The sequence below is a fragment of the Podarcis cretensis genome, assembly GCF_951804945.1.
Source record: "Podarcis cretensis genome assembly, chromosome: Z".
In the NCBI taxonomy this organism is placed as follows: Eukaryota; Metazoa; Chordata; class Lepidosauria; order Squamata; family Lacertidae; genus Podarcis; species Podarcis cretensis.
In genome coordinates, this window is record NC_137184.1 from 25781204 (window position 1) to 25804468 (window position 23265).

Here is a 23265-nt window from a genome sequence, read left to right on the forward strand (position 1 = left end):
CCAGCAAAAGAACGCATCAGGCTACACCTATTCTGTGCTGTTTAGTAAGAAATAAATCTTGCAAAAGAATTCTGACTTTCCCCACTTCCAGACAGGTAAAATTATCTCTAGCAAGGGCTGTCCCTCTTCTCTTGGCAGATGCGAGCAACATCCAATGAAAAGTGATCTGCCCCGCTCTCATTGTGCCCAATAAATTAAATTAGGTACAAGTATTTCAATAAACATAGGATTATGTAAAGGAGTTAATGAAGCCTCTCTAGACATCTTGTATCTGATTTTTTTTCCACCCTGCTTGCTTTACGTGCCTTGCCAGCAGCAAATTCCATTCCAGTTCTGCTTTAGTGAGCTTCTCAGGATGGACCCTTTGCATGGGGTTCAGGTCCACGCTGCACCACCCCAACCCCAGGGCGGCGAGAATAGAAATGAAGGCTGCAAGTATTCCAGCAGTAGCCATAGAGAGAGGGTGTTGATGAACTGCAGCTCCTTTCATCCCTAGCCTGCATTGTTGATGGTCAGGAGGGAGGAAGTGAGCTGCAATTTAGCAATATCTGGAGCATCGGAGGTTCCATACACCTTTTTTATTTGCTGCATCCACTTTCTGCCTAGCAGGCCCCCCCCCCCCCCATTATCACCACAAGAGTCCTGTGCAGTAAGTTAAACTAGAAGTTGGTGACTGGCCCAAGGTTATCAAGGGAGTTTCATGGCTGACTGAGGATTTGAATCACATTCTCACTTTGTAGTCTGCATTGCAGTGGTTTGGACCAGGTGAACTTTGAGGTACCCCACAGTTCATCTAGTCTAAACGCCTGCAATGCAGGAATCTCAACCAGACAATACACAACAGATGTTTAAAAATCTCCAGGAAGGGAGAGTCTACCACCTTTCCTGGGAGTCTGTTCCACTATCAAACAGCTCTCACTGTCAGAAACGTCTTCCTGTTGTTTAGTCAGAATCTCCTTTCTTGTAACTTGCAGGAGCATCACGCTGTTGACTCACGTTAAGCTTGATTCATGGTAAGGGGTCTTCTAAGACCCCCAATGTCCTTTTCACATGTACAGCTGACAAGCCAGGTATCCCCCATCTTACCTTTGTATAGCTGGTTCTTCCTGCCTAAGTGTAGAATCTGATACACACACACACACACACACACACACACACTCTGTATATATATATATATATATATATATATATATATATATATATATAATGCATGTTTATAGGGGAAAAAACAGTGAAAGAGCATTAACGTCTCATTATAACATCTAATTATCACGTATTGGTAATTTGTTTTATTGTGTTGTTTTTTTCTATTATCCACTCTTCACCCTCAGGTCCCAGCGTAGGTTACAATAATTTAAAATTCAACATTAAAAACAGTTTAAAAACATATAGTTACAGAATACAATTGCACCACTTAACATCACCTCTTTCTATTGCCCCCACACCTCCCCAAATAACAAAGGTTCTCTGGGCCACTCAAAAAGCAGAAACTTTTTTTTTTTTTTTAAAAAAAAGGATATCTGAACAGTAAAAATGATAACAGATTAATTACAAGCAAAACTGCAGGAAAATTAAAAGAGGATTTGAAACTCAGTTTGTAGCATTGTTGCCAGGCATTGTTGTATCAGATGCCATGGACTTGAGTCCACAAAAGTTGATGCCAGAATAAATGGGTTAGTGGAAGTCCATAAGCTGCAACCTGACTCTTCAATGTTTTTGCCAGACCAGGGAGAATTCATGTATGCCCTCTGAGAACAAAGAGTCCCCCATTGATAATTGCCTCTCCTCTTACTAGTGTAACTGCTTGCATATTGCCCCAAGGGAGGAGATGCATCCCCCAAGAAGAGGGGAAAAGCTTATGCTAATTTGCATCTACCTTTGCAAATATACAGATATACACTGCAGTGGAACTCTGTTCCTCATATGCTTTTGCTTATTTCATTTGTGAATTGCTTCTCCCAAGGAAGCAGTTTACACTAAAAAAGGATGCACATATATGTGGAACATTTGCACATATAAAAGCAAGTATACATATAAAACAATTGAGGACAACAACGCATTTATAAAATTAATTCAAAGCTCAATGCATTTGGACTAGATGACCCTCCCAGCTCTATGTTTCTGTGATCTATGACAGCAGAAGATAATGGTTGACGGATTTTAAAAAAATCTCCACTTATAAAAGGCTTGTTGAAAGAGAAACATGTACAGTGGTACCTCGGGTTAATAACTTAATTTGTTCCAGAGGTCTATTCTTAACCTGAAGCACCACTTTAGCTAATGGGGCTTCCTGCTGCCATTAGCTGGGGAGTGGACGGGTGGGCAAGCTCCTAGCCACTCTGAGCCAGAGTGGAGAGGGGTGATTCTTGCTTCTCCTTGGGCCTGGGCCCTTGGCCCCCTGATTATAACCAGGAAAACTAATACAATGGTCTCCACACCTGAATGCCCTCTCTGTTTGCCAAGAACATCTATTTCAGCCAACCAGAATTAGCTCTCCATCTCATAGTCCTATGATGGCTCTAGGAGGTGACTGCATAAGTTTGTATTTAGATAAGCTATAATTAATGTGGACTTTCAGCTGCCTTTAGTTGGTTTCATCTGCTGGCAATGAAGAACATGAGCTTTTAAAAATAACAGGAGGTGAACAGGAAGAAATAACTTGGTCAGGTTTGCTCTTATTTAATCTAATGTGCCATTAAGGAGAAAAGTGGGACAACTTTTATCTAGATTTCATACACAAAGCTGAAAATGTGGGTTGATTCCTCTGGGGCATATTCCTTAGTAATCAAAACTCTACCTTCACATAGGGTTGGCTCCACCCTGTCTGCATCTGACGTGTATAACTGTCCTAATTTAGAAACTTAATCTGAGGCTGGGTTATTGCAGTAATTTGAAGAGACATAGCTACACCCTTTTAGTGATGGATACCATTAGCTGCTGTCGTATAAATGGAAGTATATTGCTGTCCTGTATTAATGACCTCTTATTTTTTTACTCAAGTTCAGATACATTGATTTATTCTAACAGAAGCAGAGAGTAAAGTATTGGTAATCTCACTTCACCATTGTGAGCTCTTCTGTAAAGCTGAAAAATCGCTTATTTGTTTATATTAAATTTCTATACTACCTTTCATCCAAGGATTGTAGGGCAGTTTTACAGATACATAATTTAGGTAGCAAATGGAGGAGGTGGCATATTAACACCTTTAACTTGGTGAGCTGAAATTTGAACACAGTGATGGGATCTGAAATGGTAGTGACTGACTGGGAACAAGACCTTGCTTGGGGTTGTGGTGGACAGCTCAGTGAAAAAGATGAGTTCTGTGCCGGGGTTATTAGGGAAGGGACTTAAAATAAAACTTTCACTATCCCACTTGAAGTACTGTTGACAGTTCTAGTCATCTCACCTGAAAATGAATATTGAAGAGCTGAAAATGGTTCCAGGGGATGGAGCAACCTTTCTATTTAATTTTGTTTATTTAACAAAATTTATACGCTGCTTTCTAGAACAAACATCTGTAAGTGCTTGACAAGAGATAGTTGAAAATATTCACTTAATGAAATGATTGGTGCTGAAGTTCTGAATCCAGTAATTCACATGGTTTTAGAAAAGTGTAGAGACAGCTTGGCTGAGCTACAGGCCGATGTGTTTGGCATGCTGTGTGGACCAAGCCCCTCTTCTACTCTACTTCACAAAAGTGCAGAGAATTACACCTCTTCCTCATTGGTGAGGATGCCAGATAACAGGGACTAACCTGTCACTTTTGGTGGGACTGCATCAAGGTACAAAAACTGTGGGCTATGGTATTCCATGAAATTGGTGCAATCGCAGGCCCTCCTGCATATTTTTGAGGAGGAAGAGGTGGGTTTGTACTGTAAAGAGATGAACATTCATTTGCTTATGGTGGCAGAAGTGACTGTGACCCAGTTTTAGAGGAATCTAGCAGAAGCCATTCTGGTATACTAAGGTATGGGAAATTGCTTTTTAAGAAAAACTAGCTCATAGACTAAGGATTTAAAGAGGTCAAAATAAAAGAGACACATTTGTTTTTGTTTTTTACATTTTTATAGTTTATGTTAAGGATAAAGAACACAGGTCACCTTCAGTTTTCAGATGGATATGGTTGCTTTAATTGTTCAATTCAATTATTAAACACTTTATAGAAATTCTTTATAGAAATGCATTTCTGTTTATTCTCTTTCCTCTACAGAATAAAGGGATAATTTTATCTTAATATTAATATCCTTGTGTTTTGTACCTTGTGACTAACACTTGTCTCCTTTTTTTAACAGTACTGTTTCGGTATTTCTCTGCACTAGAAAATGTGTACATTGTTTTGTGTTTCATTTTTCATGTTGAACCAATAGAAATTGTGCTAATTTGTATTCTCTGTTTCTGTCATTAAAACCAATTAAAAATGATAATGAAAATAATTTTAAATACCATTAATTTTTTTAAAAAAGAAATTAAAGATCAGAAATATAAAATCTGATTACGGTACTAATTTTAAAACCACATATACATACTAAAATCATGTTTCCAGAGAGGAAAGATTACAACATTTTGGGCCTTTTACTTTAGAGAAAATGAAGGTAAGAGAGAACGTCTACCCTGGACATTAAGTTCAAGTCCTCTGGAGAGGCAGCAGGAGTTGACACTCTTTCCAGGGTCGGTGCAAGTTCTTCAGCTGTCTGAGATGAAGGACAAGATGCTGTGTTTCCTACATTCCAGGCAACCAGATGGAGAGTGGTATTCAGCGAGTTTTTGTCAAAGTAGATATTAATATCAATTAGTCTCCTTTGGCAAAAATGAGCAGAAAATCACCCTTGCTGTATTCAAGCAAGGCAATGGAACAGTTTCCTCTACAGGACAATGATGGCAGCAATCAATTTTAGTGGGCACATGACAGGCTGTGGGGCACATAATCTAATCCCTACTCTTCAGCGTCCCCCACCTCACACTCACGTTGTCTAATGATAGGGTCAACTCTGGCTCTTTTGGGATTCCCACTCATTCCAGTAGGTCTTATGTGGAAGGGAACTTTTTGAAGGTTGGTGCCCTTGGAAACATTCAAAAGGAGCTGCCTTTTTCAGTTGTGCAACAAGCTCTGGTGCTGTGTATTAACCTCTCCAGACTTAAGTTGCATGTATTCTAATTATGAATAATAATAAAAATATTCTATAATCCTATAAACCTCCTATTACACAACCTCAGCCTTAGTGTGAAATCCAATAGCCTTGGCTCTGTTGGATGGCATGTTTGGAATCTCAGGCTGTTTATACTGCGCTATTGACAGTTTGATAAACTAAAGGTAGCCCTGCACTGATCTAGTTTTCAATTTTGTGTGTTGTCTATGTGTTTGTATTTGTTTGTTTGTATCAGTGTTGTGTTTTGTTCTATAAGACTGTTTTTCCACCAAAATGCCTTCAGCAGCTTGGGCTCTACCTCTACCTAATAACACCCTTTTGTGTTTAAGTCAACGTTTTTCTCATCTGTGCTAAACCAATAACTCCCCTTAGTTATCTAAGGGTAACTATGGAGGGAGGCCCTTAGATCAGTGGTAGAATGCATAAGGTTCCTGATTCAATCTCAGGCACCTCCACATGGGGCTGAGAATGTCTCCTGCCTGAAACCTTGGAGAGCTGCTGATAATCAGTCAACAATACTGAGCTGAGATATATCAGTATCCAATTTCCATATTTCCCCAGTAATTCATCTATGTTGAATGGCAGGTGCACTAATTTGTAGATGTGGAAATAGCCACCCAATTTAACATCCTTGCAATTGTGTGACTTAGGCTGCAGTCTGTCCACTGACCTGCAAATAAGTCCTATTGAACTCAAGAAGACTTACTTCTGAGTAGACATGTATAACATTGTACTGTCAACTGGTCTTCCATGTATGGATGTGTTTGTGTGTATAACTGGTGCACACACTTATATATACTGATGACTATTACTTTCCAGTAGGAATCTGGATTATTTCTTTTCTCCCTCCGTTCTTCCAGCACCCTTGTTAAGTGCTTGATGGAGGAACAAAACTCACATTTTTGGCATATGCTCCCTCCCTCTCTCCCCCACCCCCAATATTATGCAAGGAAAGGCAATGGATGGAATCAAAAAGGAAACAGATGCATTAGCAATAGGTGATGATTGGTTTATTGTTTTGGCAACGCTTGAGTATTTCGTGGGAGGAAGCTGTGAATTTTATGGTCTGATCCCAGTAGAGGACCACATGCAAAAACAAGCCGTTCTCTTTAACACAGGATATTTCCAGCATATTTCAAGTGGGGGCAGTTCTGCCTCACTAAGCTTTTGGAATTCCTTTGACAATACTGCTGAGCTTGGCAGGCGCAAGCAGTCAACTCGCCTTGTAAGAGTTAAAACTTGAGATGAACCTCTCTGCTCCTGTTAGTTGCCCCTGGGAGTCAGGAAAGGAGAAGGGGCATTGGGATGTCAACTCTTGTAGAGGGAAGGAAAGAGCAGGGGTAGGCCAAATGTATTCAGGTACATTTATTAAAAAGCTGATGGTGTATTGCCAAAGGCAGAGAATATCTTTGTTCTCAAGAGCTGCTTCTGTCCATTTTACAAGAATAGCTGCTTTGTTCTGTCCCTTGCAGCTCATGCAGACTGGTAGGGTGAAGCCAGCTTAGACTTCAGAGGAGCTGGGCATCATACTGGGTTTTGTTGTCCAAAACAGAAGTACCAGAAGCTGCCTTAGTCAGACCACTAGCTCATCTAGCTGAGTATTGTCTATACTGGCCATTGGAAAGTAATAGTCATGTGTACATATATGTATCACACATACAAGAAATGCCAACTGCAGCATGTATTTAAAGCACTATGATGCCACTTTAAACAGCCATGGCTTCTCCCAAAGAATTCTGGGGACTGTAGTTTGTTAAGGGTGCTTAGGAAGGCCCCCTGTTCCTTGCACAGAATGACAGTTCCCAAAATTCCCTGGGAAGAGGAAATGATTGGTAAACCACACTAGGAATTGGAGCACTGGGGGGATTGCCACTTAAATCATGTTGATTACCATAGGTCTGGAAACTGGATATTGATAAATCTCTGCCTTGGAATGAAAAAGTCAGGTGTGTGCTCCACACTAGCTAGAAACCCTTGAGTGGACATGGGAAATGGTATTTTACTGAGCCAAACCGTTAGCTCATCTTGCCTACACTCTTTGGTAGCAGCTTTCTAGGATTTTAAAGAGTGGACTTTACGAGAGCTTTCTTAGGATGCCTGGGATTGGATTTGATCCATGGGGCATATAGAGTGGGGCTAGCGTTTGTGTACCTGACAAGGACCCTGCCTCGTAAGAGGTCCACTGCCAACCCACAGAGCCACCAGGCCCGGCTGCTGCTAGTTCGCCTGCCCTCTTTGAATGAGCAAGCAGCAAAGGTAGGAAAAAAGACAGAGCAGCAAATCCCTCTGAGTGGCCCTGCAGATACGGCACAGAGGAACAGAAGAAGGGAAGGGGCAGCTGCAGCTGCGGCAAGTGGGTAGGAACTCATAGCAGTAAAGGGTTGCTCTCATATGGGCATGTAGAATGTTGAAGCATGTATTAACCTGTTTTTTAAATGTGTTTCTGACTTTGGTTTTGTTGTTTTTTAGTGTTTTAAAGAGTTGGCTATAGTGATAATTTTATTGCCTTGTTCTCTTTGTAAAACACTTTGAGATTGCTTTTACAATTCAACAGTGTATAAATTTTATGAAATAAATGTGGTTGAAAGAAAGATACCCACAAACTGTCATTCTCACACACCCCACACACATACCTGGGCATAGCCAGGGGGCAGGGTGGCAGCTGATCCCCCATCAAGTAAATAAATAAGAATACTTAGCTAACTGACCAATCGTGTCTCAGATGGCTCAGTTCTTTCCCCCAACATAAATCTTCCCCCCAAAAAAACAACATAAATCCTGGCTACCTAGGACTTTATCCAAGCAAAGCTGTAGCTATGCACTATAGATCATCGCTCACACTTTGCTTGGAGAAAGTCCTAGGTTCAATCTCTGATGTGCCCAGGTAGGAAGGGCTTGCCACCTGAAACTTGAGAGAGCTCCTAAAAATACAGGACTAAATGGATGAGGCATAGGGCAGCTTCCTAAGTTCCTATGTCACTTTGTGTTCTCTTGTCACAAGACAAGGGAAACTGCTTATAGGGGGTGGGGGAGCTGAGGATGTGCAAAGTATTTTATCCCATTCTGAGCTCAAAATCTCCGTATATTCTTCTTGTCATCCTCATGCGAGCCAATGTGCTGTAGCAGTTGCGGAGCCAGCCAAGAAGATCAAGAAAGAGTGCATGCCTCCAGTTAATCATGAATATCGCCAGTCGCACGCTGTCAGCCTAACCTACCCTGCAGGGTTGTTGTAAAGAAAATCATGGTGGGGGGAGGGGTGACTTGCTTTTGTACTCACCATCCTGACCTCAATGGAGGAAGGAAGGGTTGTGAATGCAATTTGGATGTAATCATTTGCTGTTAATACTTGTTGTTAATAAATAATGCACTGCCCAAGCACATTTTGTGGTTGAACACATTTCTAAAAGATCTCTACCTGACCCAAGGGAAGAGGTGTGAATTTGCCCGAACTGGGGTGGAGGGTGGGGAGATTGTGTGAAACAAAGCATACAACTTTGCTTTTCTGCCATAATAAATACAAAGCTAAGTCAGAGGTGGAAATGTTTTCAGACTTGATTGGGCTGGCAGGTCTCCCTGTGCTCCTACAAGCAATGGTGGCGGAGATTGTCTGGGGCCAGTGACTCAGCAGAAGGTCCAGAATTTTAGGAGTATCTAATGCTAAATTAACTACATGGTTTCCACCCAGAGTTGCCACGGAACTGCCTGTTCTAAACAAGCTAGTCCCTGAAGAGGCAAAAATATAAACCGCTCACAAGGCCAGTTTCAACACAATGCTTTTCCACCCTAGGAGTTGCTTTTGGACATAAGAACGTAAGATGAGTCCTGCTAAATCCGACCAAAGGACACCCAATCACAGCAGCCAACCATAAGAAGCTGAGAAGCCCATAAGCAGGACATTTGGACAATAGTGTTGTTTTCCAGTGACTGCTATCCAGAGTAATGTTGCCTCTGAATCTATAACAATTTAGAAAGATCCCTGTTGAAAACACTTTCGCTCATTTTTTCAAGATAGGAGGGTCTGCCTTGTTTGCATGCCTTGCAGCATTTCACAGATCAAAAGAGGGACACACTTTTAGCACATGTTCTCATTCTGAAGATTACTGCCTGTTCATTTATTTACTTCTTTATTTAAGGCTTTGATATCCTGCCCTTTGACCAAAAAAGACTACTAAATTAGCTGCAAAAATCAGTAGTAAGATGGTCCCTGCAGTCAGGGACATGGCACGTGAGGAAAAAGGAATGGGAGGGAAGAGGCAAGTTTAAGCACGAGTTCTTAAAGTGATTGTCCTTATGATGCTGCTACATAATGTATGCAGGTTCTGACTGTCTAGGAAAGCAGTCCACCCACAAATAAGCACTATTTATCCCCAACAGATCTAGGAACAGAGCCGGTGACAGTGCACTAAGCAGGCCAGGCTAATCTGGCCACACAGTTCCTCAAACAACTGACTCCATACCCTGTAATAGGGCTGTCCACTGTGGATTTAAAAGCCAAGACAGTGTTTGTTTTTCCTGATTGAAAAGATATTCACAAAACATAATTGTCCAATAATATGTGATTACAGTTCAAACTGTAACTTAGCAGTTGCAGTGTGCGAAAAGTGCTGTGTGGTGTTTTGGGTTTATTTGCATCTATTTAACTGTGTGCAATAGAGACAAAATACAGCCCTTCCCCCTCCACGTGATGCAGTGCAACTCCCAGACTGCGTGGGAAAGGACCTGAAGAACGGTATTAACATCATGATAAACTTGCAATAACAGTATTTCAAGAAGGCATCATCAGAAGGAAAAACACAAGGACAGTGCTTTCTTTCCTTTGTGGGTCATGAATCGGTGGGGTGGGGAAGATTACATCAACTGGGGACATGAAAGTTTTCAGAGAGACCCTAGTCCATTCAAGTGACAGCTCCTCAATGAAGGGAGTGTAAGAAGCACACCTTTTGCATTGGAAATCTACTGATAATTAGACTACAATAGTGGCATTGACATGGCTGGAATGCTGGTCCAGAGAGTTGCTTATCATCCTCATTCTTCCAGCAGCATTTGATCCTACGAGTTCCTTCCCTACATACTGAAATTACTGGTGAAGCAACTCCAAAGCACTGCACCATTTATTCATGACTTTGTTGAGCTTAGAAGCTTGATTTTAGTATCAAATAAATGCTCAACTTCTTGTTTTTTATTGTAACATAATGACCATTGTTAGCAACCCCAAAGTGTAGTAGTAGCGAGTTACATCATACCATATACTGCACAAACAAAAAAGAAAGAAAGAACAGGACCAGTAGGACCACACCAATATGAATCAGGACATCCATGAGTTGGCATGGATGGTGAATGTTGGGCATCTTAAGTCTCTAGTTTAAGAAACAAACATGACTTAAAAGCATTATGGATCCTCCATCCATCTGGAGACATGCAATGTACAAGTTATTTCCCCCAAAAGGCAGATCATTAATTTTATATGTCTAAAAGAATTAGGGTAAATCTGCATGGTAAGGGAACATCTGAATTCTGTTGTTTTTACCATCAATGACCCAAATCAATTCTTCTTTCTGTTGCCCTTCCTTCAAGGGGGCAGGGTTTGTGAGGGAATTGAAACAAATATTTAAATACTAGGTTTTGACATAACAAAAAGAGTCAGCATCAACTGCGCTTCCAGGGGGAGGGGGTTCCATAAGCAGGATACCATCATAGGAAAGGCCTATGCGACAACAATAAGAGCCTCCTCCCTCCCCTCACACTGAAATACCCACCATCCTGAAATACACACCATCACCACCAGATGCCCTTATTAAAGTGATACATGTATGTACATGGGCACATTTAATATCTGGTCTAATTTTGACCTTTGAAATTTGACAGAGATGCATCTGAATCATAATTTCAGGAGTATCTTTTCATGCAGTTTCTCCCTGATGTAGCCCAATCCCTGATGTAGCCCAATCAAGTTCACTAGGTCTGAGGATTGTGGTTTCATCTTGTTGAGAAACCACAGACCCATAATATATTTGGTTAAGATGATAATCAAATTGTTGAATGGGGCTGCCTCATCTTCGGACCTGAAGACTGAGGCCATCTCTACAGTGTACCCCTCCCCAAAAAGAGGACAAGTTCCTGTTTTTCCTGAAGGTGTTGGTACATCATCAGTGCAAAAAAGGAAAGCATGCTAAACTTAAAAAACTGTCCACTGTTTTTCAAATTGCATTCACACAAGAATGTATCCTATGGTGCTTGCCTCTGTAAATATTGCCCTGATTTCTGTAGCACCTTGTCTTTCTAAGGTGTAGATCTTAAGCAGCCTTCACAAATTTGGTACCTTCAGATGTTTTAGGCTGTAACTCCCATCAGCTGCAGCAAACACTGACCTTTGTATGGTTAGTTTTAATTAGGTGTCACTCTGGGTTTTTAACCAGGGTCACACCATGGTTAAAGCCAGTAGAAGGAAAGCGAGGAGGATTTGTTATTGGCAGGGAGCTCAAATTCTGCAGCCCATCCCCTTACAGTGCAATCTTAACACATGTCCACTCAGAAGTAAATCTCATTCAGTTCAATGGGGCTTGTGCTCAGGCAGCTATGTATCAGATGACAGCCTTAATCATGGTCAAAGGACAGGCCACACTAGAAGCCCTAAGAATAGCTGTCATCTATTTTGAATGATGAAATGCAATGTGGTTGAATGGTTGGAACTGTTGCCTACCGAAATACGCTTAACCGCTTGCACACACAAAGCGCAGATGCCTCAGAGTAGAATGCATTTTATAAAAAGAATCAAAGGAGTGCAGTGATGCCTGGAACGTTCTTCTGGATTTACCATGCATACATTTGGTTTCCTCCCCAAAATCGGGATCCATTCTAGAAAGCTAAGAGCAGACTTTGAAAGTCGACCACATTAGTATTAAGTGCAGGGCCGTTTGCTATTTAAGTAATTTGGGAGTGTCTGATGTCGTCTCCTTCCCGTAAATAAAATAACTTGTGTGACATGTAACACCTGGTCTTCCGCCAACTGGCTCCAGCGTGCTTCCTCCCCTTCTCGGGTTTCTTTCATTCACAAGTGAGCGGAATGACCTCTTGGTGCAGGGAAAGGAAAGGAAACTTAGAAGTGGGGTGTGAATATAACATTTTACAGGGATCATTAATCTGTCCCCCCTTTTTAATTTTTATTTGCATTTTCAAAAACAGGAACAGAGAGCATATTTAACCCCCTCCCCTCCCCCTGTCCCACTTACAACTTCCTACTAAATACAGCATGTATACATATACCATATGACTTCCCTTCCACACTTTTCCTGATCATTAATATGTTTTCAGTGGAAACACTTGATTTGGGCCTGCTCCGCACTGGTTTGGAATCAGTTGAACAACGAAGACATTTGTGAGTGGATTCAGATATTTATGAAATACATATATGCAAAATAAGCTGCTCTGGAATGGCAGCAGCAAATTAGGTTAGTGAATCTGTGCAATCTGAGCCCGTAGACCCTGAAAGCTTCTGGTCTTTGAAATGAATAAAGATTTATAACCTGCTTTCTAATATTTTAAATACAATTTCCAAGGTGGCACACAATACAGTTTGACAAAATAACAGCACATACAAAGACAGGAACAAGAAAATCACAAGAAACAAAACCAGATCAAGTAGCAATGGTAAAAGGGTATAAGTGACATCATGCTATCAAATAGAAAATAAACAGCTTACAAAACTCTCTGTGGCTAAAATCAGATTTTGTTATTCAGGGAACAGCTTGGGCAAATAAACACATTTCCAAAGAAAACTGCTTTGATTTCTTTCTCTGCTCAAGCCATTTTCCTGCGTGAGGCCAAGGACAAGATTGTAACTCCTCCGTTCTGTGTACCAAAAGCCAACTGTATTGTCACTTGAAGCTTTCTCCCATGATACCAGCTTTGCATGGGGGTACAATGCAGATTGCATATCACACACAGCTCTGTCTGCTTTGTGCCCCTTAGCACCTACCCGTTAGCATCTACCACCTGAATCTGTCTCACTCTGCCCAATGACAGAGCTGGCTCTAGACCTGCTAACAAAGCTTGGAGCTTCCAAAAAGAAGAAATGTTTCCCAAACCAACAGTTGATGTATGTAACTGTAAAAAGCAGAATAAATGTTGCACAAAAATGCATTCAAACAATATGATCACAGGGGATTCTCCCCCCTCCCCTTTTTTTAACGAACTGGTGTACAAGTGCGCTGCCAAATATCCATGCATAGCACTCATAATAAAACCAATTCAAGTGTTCCCAACCTTTAACATCAAATGTTAAGATTTCAGTACAGTATACTAGTTTCAATTTACAGGGCAATCCTCCACACCAGGGGTCAGCAAACTTTTTCAGCAGGGGGCCAGTCCACTGTCCCTCAGACCTTGTGGGGGGGGCAGACTATATTTTGAAAACGAATTCCTATGCCCCACAAATAACCCAGAGAGGCATTTTAAATAAAAGGACACATTATACTCATGTAAAAACACACTGACCATCCACAGGCCGGGTTTAGAAAGCGATTGGGCCGGATCTGGCCCCCGGGCCTTAGTTTTCCTACCCATGCTCCACATGCTTACCCTCTGGCCCCCTGCGTTGGCCCCAAAGGTACAAACAACAACTTTGGGGTCAAATAGGTGTTGTGGATTTTCACTGGAAATCCAGTGTATGCCCCAGTCAAGATTGGGATCCAATGTAGCTGTTTTTCCTTAAGATAAAAATGACAACATTAACTGCTCTTTAAAAATAAAAAGTGGGAATGATTTAAGGTATGGTAGTTAAAGTGGTCTCTTCCAAATGTTGTGGAACTACAACTCCTATTGTCCCTGACTATTGGTCATGCTGACAGGGGCTGATGGGAGTCATAGTTCAACACCTGGTGGTCCCCACAATGGTTATCCCTGGTAGAAAGGATAGTGTGGCTTAGCATGAAATCATGATTATCACCACAATGACTTGCTGTAAAGTGTATGCAGGCAACTCTCAATTTGTGTGCATATGATGCATGCCTGACCATGCATGTATGCGCCATGTTCGGCACCAGAAAATGGCGGGGACAGGACAGGGCAGGCTTACATGCACTCCAGCGATGGAGGTGTTGCTTGTATTGAAATTCTTCAACTTTGCGCTTTAGTGTTTTAGGGCACTGTGTCCTGCTGTGAGTGGTTTTATTTATGTCATCAGGATTTTAGGGCTATAATTGCTGCAGTGGCGTAGCGTGGGTTATCAGCACCCGGGGCAAGGCAAGTAATTTGCGCCCCCTAACCCATGGATTTGCGCCCCCTAACCCGTGGATTTGCACCCCCTAACCCGTGGATTTCCCTAACCCCCAGATGTTGCGCCCGGTGCGGCCGGCCCCCCTACACCCCCCACGCTACGCCACTGCATTGCTGCAATTAAGTGTTCTGTGATTTACGTATTATTTGGGGGGAGGAATTTGTATGCAGTATAAAAAAATCTTTTTGATTCTTTAAAGTCAGGAACCTTCATATCTTTCTGTTTATCAGAGTATGATCTAGGTGTTTTTTTAAAGGTACAAATTGATAGATTTGCGATCCAGTGAATTTTCAAGCTCATTGCAAACATGTCAGAATGGAAATGAAACAAACCATTTCTTATGTGCTGTATAACTGAGGAAAAATTTGGAAGGGAAAATGTTAGCTAATTATTATTTTTTGTCCTTTTCCATACAGGGCGGGAAGAAATTTTATAATGGACCTTGTGGGGGTCGAGACTGCAGTGCAGGCTGCCAGTGCTTTCCAGAGAAAGGTGGTCGGGTAAGTTGAATCTTTCTTCTTTTTTTGGTGAAGGGAAACAGTGCCCAGGTTTCTTATCACAGCTGTCTTTTCTCTCAAAGAAAACAGAGCTAATATGCTTAAGACCCTGTCTAGTGGATTCATAAGGCGAGGAGAGTGAGGAAGAACAGCTGCAGGAGAACACCAGGCCCAGCCAAAACTTTGAAATCTCACATAGAAGACTTAAACCTTACAATCTCTGTACCAAAGCTGCAGCAGAGCCAGCCAGTTCACTGCAGAACAAAATACATATTGTATTATTTCAAAGTCCCTGGCTCTGTGAGCTTCGATGTCACCTTTGAAGGACCCAGTGCTCATCTTATTTCTCCCTCTGGCCCCATCCACTTGATACATTTAAAACAGTTTCAAACCACTTTCAGACAGTCATAACTTCCCCCAAAATAATTATGGAAATTGTAGCTTGTTAAGGGGTGCTGAGAGTTGTTAGGAGAACCTCAACACCCAGACAGAGTGGCTTAAACAGTCAAGCCTTCTTACCTGGGAACTCTGGGAACTCTAGTTGTGTGACGGCCGGGTGGCACTGTGGGTTAAACCACAGAGCCTAGGACTTACCGGTCAGAAGGTTGGCAGTTCGAATCCCTGCGATGGGGTGAGCTCCCGTTGCTCGGTCCCTGCTCCTGCCAACCTAGCAGTTTGAAAGCATGTCAAAGTACAAGTAGATAAATAGGTACCGCTCCGGCGGGAAGGTAAACGGTGTTTCCGTGCACTGCTCTGGTTCGCCAGAAGCAGCTTAGTCATGCTGGCCACATGATCCGGAAGCTGTACGCCGGCTCCCTCAGCCAATAAAGCGAGATGAGCGCCGCAACCCTAGAGTCAGTCACGAGTGGACCTAATGGTCAGGGGTCCCTTTACCTTTAATAGCTCTCATTAAACTTCAACAAACCACAGTTCCCAGGATTCTTTTGGGGAAGCCATGGCTCTTTAAAGTAGTGTGGGCCTCTTTCTGCATGTTCCTGGAAATCTCGTTCAGGCCTAGTTTATATATGGAGTTTAGTGGCTAATAGGACTCTTTTTTTTCTTTTCTCTTTTTTGATCCACTTTGGACTGAAAGTTGGAAGGTTGGGTATTTAAAATGCTGCCTCATGGCAAAACATTCCTTGCATACAGAAAGCTAAACCCTTCTTTGTCGACAAGAGTAGCGGTTCCCTGCTTGTACCCAGTGTGTGGATCTCACATGTTCTAGTTTAACATGCACACCTGGTGTTTGCACCATGCTACTTTATAGTCCTCCAGAATCTGGTGCCTTCCAGATGTTTTGGACTGCAATTCCCATCAGCTGCAGCCAGCATGGCCATGATCCCATCAGCTCCAGCATCGTGCAGCTGTGCTGGCTGGTGCTGATGGGTGTTGCAATCCAAAATAGCTGGTTGGGGCAGGCTGTAATAGACCCTTTCTGCTTTGGTCCAAATCACGTCCATCTCCTTGAACAAAACTTCTGACGAATGATGTAATCACTGACGGATGTACTGGGTGTCATCATCCTGTCTCTTTCCATTGCTTGGGTTCAGCTGGATTGTTTGAACTGGACGCATCGCTGTTGACCTTGCAGTTCAAACTCTTGGTTTTATCCTTTGTGAAGATGTCACAAAGATTTTGATTTGTTTTAACAACTGACCTGGGAACTTGGATGAACTTTTACTTTTATTTCTTGTGGGTTCTAAACTATTAGGTCTAGTCATTGCTTTAAAATTTTGGGGGTGACATGGTGGGGAGCAAGACCCTTCCCTAGAAATTCCAGCCCCCCCCAAACAAGAATTGGAGGGGACTTTTATAGCAGCATGGAAGCGTGCAATTAGCTCAGTTCAGGTATCACTGAAACCATAGTTTAGCATAACAACAAAGATGCAGTGAGCCTCATACTTCAATGCCCTCCTGCCTGCCTTCTCCAGTGTGGCCCCAAGGAAAAGTTCAGAAACTTTTCTTCTAGTTTAGATTAACTACACTGTATGATTGTTTTATTTTAATTTGACAAAAAAATATTTTTAATTGACAAAAACTTCTACGTGGTTTAGAAAGACAGTATAAAATATTCATTAATAACACCAGTAAGACCAAGCATTAAAGCCATTTATGAGTTTATGTAAAAAAGTGGCATGTTAACATGTGGGTTGCATAATGGAAAAGTTTTTTGCAGGCTTCAGAAACAATATAGTAAAGGTGCCTGCCTAACATCAATGGGCAGGGAAAGTGTAGGTGCTGCCACACTGAAGGATCAATTCCTTGCAAGTGCAGAGCATCCAACTAAGAGCAGACCCACTGAAGTCAGTGGACCTAAGTTTGTCATGTCCATTAACTTCATTGGGTCTACTGTAAGTAGAACTAGCATTGGATGAAGGGCAGTATAAAAATTTAATAAATAATAGTTCAGTTTGATTTATTACGGCCATTGGCCCATATTGAAAACAATACATCAAAATTTATCCATAAACAATACAATTTAAACAGTTAAAATCCAAGTTAAAACACCCATATAAAACCAATTTTACTTCAATTAAGTAAACACTATACACAATAAGCTCCCTCTATGTAAAGCGAAATTCAAATCCCTCGGATTTTGGGAGATATGCGTCTTAGTTCTGGCACTTATTGATGGTTCTTAAGTTTAGCTAAGCTGTCAGAGTCATACAGTGATCCATTTCTCCTCTTTTGAAATAAGACATTAATCAGGTATCTAGCGACTGCAAGGGATCTACTTGTGTCTTCGTCGTTTAATAAGTATATTATTTGGGCTTCCTGAGGTCTGTCAGCAATTCTCGATAAATATGGGGCCAGAAACTTGGACCGTAAAGCTGAATGTAATGGACAACAGAAGATTATATGATATAACGATTCTATAGATCCACTTTTACAGTCACAGAGGAGTGAGATATGTCCGTTGGAGAGTCTGTTACCCAACACATTTGATGGGAAAACATTGAATCTAGCCTTTATAAAGGCATACCTGTGCATCACCACAGATAAGGTAGTTAAATAAGATGGAAGTTTCGTTGGAGGTGTTAAGCCAAGGTTTATCGGCGAACAGGTGCCACCACCTGTCGCAATATTAAATTGTAAATCCATCTCCTCTAATTTGTGAGTTATAATTCTCTTGGCAGAGATTAAATCCAATTTTAGTAGTTCAGATGGAGATAATCCTAAAGACACAAGTTTCCCATGTATTATTTTTGCCCAAGGGCTAGGGAAGTCATCTCTCCAGAGACACTGTATCAAGTGGAGATTTGGAAGTTTATGCCATAATGCCAACCAGTAACAGAGGATGCATTTCCATAATGTGGTTTCTAGAGATGTAACATTTAGTTCGAGTCGTATAGCAGTATTGCTTACACACCTGGGTAATTTTAGCAACCTTCTTAGAAGCTGGTTTTGGATTACCTCCAATTGGGTTAGATTAACAAAAGACCCCCATATTGGAATTGCATATGCTATTGTTGCAATCACCTTTGCCTTGAAAACTTTTAACACTGATGGAATATGGAAAGCCCCATCTGAAAAGAAAAAACGCAGTAGCGCAAAGGAAAGGGCTTTAGCTCTATTTAATACATATGCAAGATGGACCTTCCAGCCCATGTTGTGTTGGAGAAGGACTCCCAAGTATTGAAATTTAAAGACTTGGTCAATGGCTTTTCCGTCTATTCTCCAATTATAGGTTTTTCGACTCTTAGTGAAAATTAGGACTTTGGACTTGGCATGATTAATTGTAAGAAAATTTGATTTGCAGTAAACATCGAAAATTTTTAATGCCCTCCTAAGGCCAATTCTTGAAAAAGATAGGATCACTGCGTCGTCTGCGTAGAGTAGAAGGGGGCAACGATATTGGGCAAGACGAGGGGCGTGGATCGTTTCTTGAGAATCTATCAGAGGCGCCCTCATATCACTTATAAATAGATTAAAAAGGGTCGGCGCAAGGATACATCCTTGACGAACACCTCTATTGATGGTTACCGAATTTGAGAGGTCGCCGGCCGGAGTGATTCTCACCCTGGCGGCCGAGCCGTCATGCAATTTAGTTATTAGCCACAAAAGTCTTTTGTCTATTCCCCATCGTGCTAATTTTCCCCAAAGTAATCCTCTGGGGATGCTGTCAAAAGCGGCCTTTAAATCAATAAAGGCCGCACAAAGTTGGCCTCTATTTGGGGCGGAATATTTCCGGGCAAGGTGGTATAAAACTAAGACTTGATCAACCGCTGACTGATTCGGTCTAAAACCAGCCTGTTCAGGCCCAATCAGGTTATTCTCTTTGGCCCACTTGGTAAGCTTAGTTAACAAGAACCGTGCATATATTTTCCCAATTATTGACAATAAACTAATATTCCTGTAATTTCCCGGGTCATCTGTCGAGCCCTTTTTATGAATTGGAATAATAATCGCATCCTTCCATATTCTTGGAACCTTCCCACTGTTGTTTACGGCATCAAAAGTAACGGCCAGGATTTTTGCCCACCAGTCTGCATGAAGTTTTATAGCTTCCGTTAATAAATAATAATGATAATGATAATACTGCCATTAATGCAGATTAGAACCTCCACCCAGAAGTGTAGGTTGAAATCCCGCTCTTTCACCATTGCTAATGCTCTGCATTTGTGTGGGTGGAATTGTCCAAAGAATTAACCAGCATGGTAAAGAAATTGGGAACAAAGCCCATAGGACCACTTGGTTCTTCTTACTGGGCCAAGAGTGGGCACCTGGGAGCCTCCAGATGTTGATGTATGCAATGGTCGGGACTGATGGGAGTGGGGGGGGTCCCGACAACATCTGGAGTTCCACAGGTTTCCTGCCCCTGTTGTAGCTGATGGTAGGGTTTGCATTTGGTGCAGTGGGAAATTCCAGATACTCTCCCTGTGTGTGAAAGGTGCTTGTAGATGAGAACCAGATAGCTTAATTAAAGCTGTGCTCTGAAAGAAACAATCAGCAGAAGCTGCAAAAGGAATGTTGCAGATTTTCCACCTGGTTGCCATTCGCTCTTTGACCTGTAGCCTTAGGCTAGCTTAGCCCTTGAGCTGTTGCTGTTGCTGTTTTCGCCCCCACTTCTTCTTCAAGCAGTTGGTGAGCGTATTACTAGACAAGCCTTGCGGAGGAGGGAGTGGGAAGGTTTCCCCCTGACTCTGCTCTTTTGGGGCCATTAAGGAACGGAAGGGGCTTTGCACAGGCTCACCCACACAGCTGGCGATGCATCCTGCATGGTGCTCTGTGTTCTGTCATGTATTTTTCAATGCTTGCACAGCTTGGAGCAGCCCCTCACCTCCCCCTGCCCTTCCTTCTCCCATACCCAATCTCCCGAGGCCTGCTCTCTTATCTGGGAAGATAACTTCTCTAAACATCACTGGAAATGTTCTATATGGTCCTCTTACATCCTATCCCAGCCCAAAAAAGTACAGGTCATGTGAACTTCGCTTTAATTTCTTCTCTGTCTTTGGCAATGCAACATTTTCTCAGGAACTGAACAATTTGTAATGAGGTGGGTTATGTCCTCTTATCTTCTGCCAGGGGGAGAGAGCCTGTGTGGCTTCTGAATGATCTTTTTTAATCAGCCATAAGGGAGGGGGGTGTCAGGTGACCTTGCCCCAATATTGAAAAAATGCATTAGGTGGGGTGGGCCCCCACAGCCTGGCCCTAGCCCTACTGTCAGCATGCACACTTGCTTCACACCCCTTTGTTGGTACATTTGTTTTTTTCTTCTTCAGCATTTCATGTCCATCTTTGGATAGATGCCTTGTTCAAGTTCTCTCTAGCATGCTCTGTTTCTACATTAGTTGTAGATCATCCACCCACCACATGGGTGGTGATGCCCCCTGTCTTTTGAAATTGTAGGGTCTCCATGCGAACATTGCTTTATTCTATCAGCTTGAGTCATTTCTTGCCCCCTGTCCTGCATATAACCATTTTAACTTCACATCCTTTTCTATTACATCTGTAACTTTTCATCTTTGTTGTATCCAATTATTAGCTTTTCTGAATTTTAATAATATTCCTAAAACTGCATGTTCCATGGCATGTTGTGTTGTTCTTTGCTCCATAATATGCGCATATGGAACACCTCATATTTCAAATCTAAGGAAATGTTTTAATTTAGTTATTTACAGCTGTATTATTATTATTATTATTATTATTATTATTATTATTATTATATCCCACCTTTCTCCCAGCTGGGATTCTACGTTCGAAAACATTGTTATATAATACAAAGTAATTGGGGGGGGGGGGGACTGGTTAAAAACAATTATTAAAATACATCATAACACATTTAGAAGCAGCCATAAAATTCAGTTTGCCCAGTAATCAACATCATCTGCACCTTAGCTTCCAAAGACATGTTGAAGGACTGAAGGACAACAAAGGGGGAGCCAGTTTACCTGTTTTTGGGAGCGAATTCCATGATATGGGAGCAGCCACAGCAGTTACTACTGAACTGCGTCACTGATGTTGATAGGACTGAAAGAAGGTGTTAACCCTTAGCACCTAGGAGGGAGATGTGATTTTTCAGGCCTGGGGCCAAGCCATAGAGGTCTTTGTAGGTCATAACCATAACTTGGAATTGTGCCCCCAAACAGACCAGTAGCCAGTGGGATTGTTTTAACAGAGGAGCAGCATGCTTTCTGTAACTGGCTGGCATTTAGCAGGCATTTGAAGAAGATCCAAATGCATACCAGGAGCTTCTCTCAAAACCTAGAACAGGGGTGCAGAACTTGATCTGATAAATAGGCCAGACCCCAACCTCCCACACCCCTTCCAGGCCATTTTTACCACCCACCTGCCAGTCACCTACCATCATTGTAATGTCATGTGACAGCGATAAACTCACAAGGGGACTGCTGAAAGTGAACCCCTTTGAAGGTACACTTTAAGTACCAATCAGCCTTGGCAATGCGTCCTCTTGGTTGTGCCAGAGAGTTCCCAGACTACCAGTTGTTCCTTTGCAGCTGCATTCTTACACATGACATCAGGTGTGGGGACATCAGGTGTGGGGAAAATGTCCTCTTGGCCAAACTGAAACCTGTGCCAGGTGCGGGCTAGAGGTTCCCCACCCCTGGCTTAGAACATCTGAGGCAGCCAGCTAGGCTCATTTATTCCTCTGCTCACCTGCACCAGCTGCTCTGCTGAGGTGCAATACCCACAATATTGCATGAGGGCACTGCAGTGCAGCAAACATGGGGCCAATCCTCTAAGACCCATCTCAGTGGAGTAAGGTGCCTGGGTCCAGCTATCTGAGTCACCAATTAAAGCCACCTGTCAGCTTACAACCTGACTGTTGTGCAGCTGTGCAGCTGTTTCTCCTAGCCTAATCTGTTTGCTTCATTGCCCCCCTTTCCTTCATCCCAGAATCCCCCCAAAACTGTTTTCCTGCCTGTTCCCTTAACTGCTTTTCTGGTTTTGAACTTCATTTCCCCCTAATTCATTTGTCCTCTACCTCCCTTCAGTTGCTTTTCAAGAATAGGTATTGGGACTCTCAAAAGTAGGTCCCATCTTCTATGCATGGAACCCAATTGCTTTTCCCTTCAAGGGAGATGCAGTTAGGTCAGGAAGCCTCTAGTTATTCAGTTTCTCATTTTTAATCAAGCCACAAAGCTTTGGTTACCAGCTTTAGAAAAAAGCCGGGATATTAAACCAAATTCAAACAATGGTTTAATATCCTGGCTTGTTTCAAAGCTGGTAACCACAGTTTCTTGGATGAACCAGGAAACTATTGTTAACTGAAGACATCTCAAGTTGTTTCTTTTTTGCTCATGCAAAGTGTCTGTGTCTGTGGGCAAAAGGCTTATTCAGGTCTCAGGTTACTGAGTCAATATATGATTGTCTGAACACAGTCAATGTTGCTGCATTTAAAAAAAAATCTTTTAGGAAATTGCATTGTTAAAAAAAAAAAAAGAACCCAATAAGATAACCTTTTCTGATAATGCACATCTTCTAATCCATAGCAAATGTTAGTGTTTGTCAGAGAGATTTAAGATAGCCAATAAAAGAATCATGATATCTTTTTCTCCCAATGGGTAAACATAAAAGTGGGGTGGGAGGGGAGAGAGTAATACTGTTGTTTTACTTGGGGGTTACAATTATCTTCAAAGTAAAGAAGTCCCGACCATCTGTTAGCTGTTATTCAACATGTATTTGGCAAAATTTCAGGTGAAAATGAGGTAATAGTAAGTCAAACAAAATTGCTATGCCAATGTTGTTTTTATTAACAACCATCAAGACCTTTTTTCTAATTTCCAAAAATGCTCACTGCTGCCAAATGGGGCATTAAGCAATTAGTGTACATTTCCTCCCACTCAGTACAAGGAGTCCCAGCCATTAGCTGGATATGTGTGCA

The 23265-nt window shown here is 42.0% G+C and overlaps 1 protein-coding gene across 3 annotated transcripts in view; it reads left to right on the forward strand.

Moving 5' to 3' along the window:
• COL4A6 (collagen type IV alpha 6 chain) overlaps nt 1-23265 on the forward strand; it is a 173505-nt gene that overhangs the window by 48092 nt on the left and 102148 nt on the right. For all 3 annotated transcript variants that reach the window (XM_079961593.1, XM_079961592.1, XM_079961594.1), the window contains exon 4: nt 14838-14921. In XM_079961593.1, coding sequence (XP_079817719.1) covers nt 14838-14921 — 84 coding nt within the window. The remainder of the gene's footprint in view (nt 1-14837; nt 14922-23265) is intronic.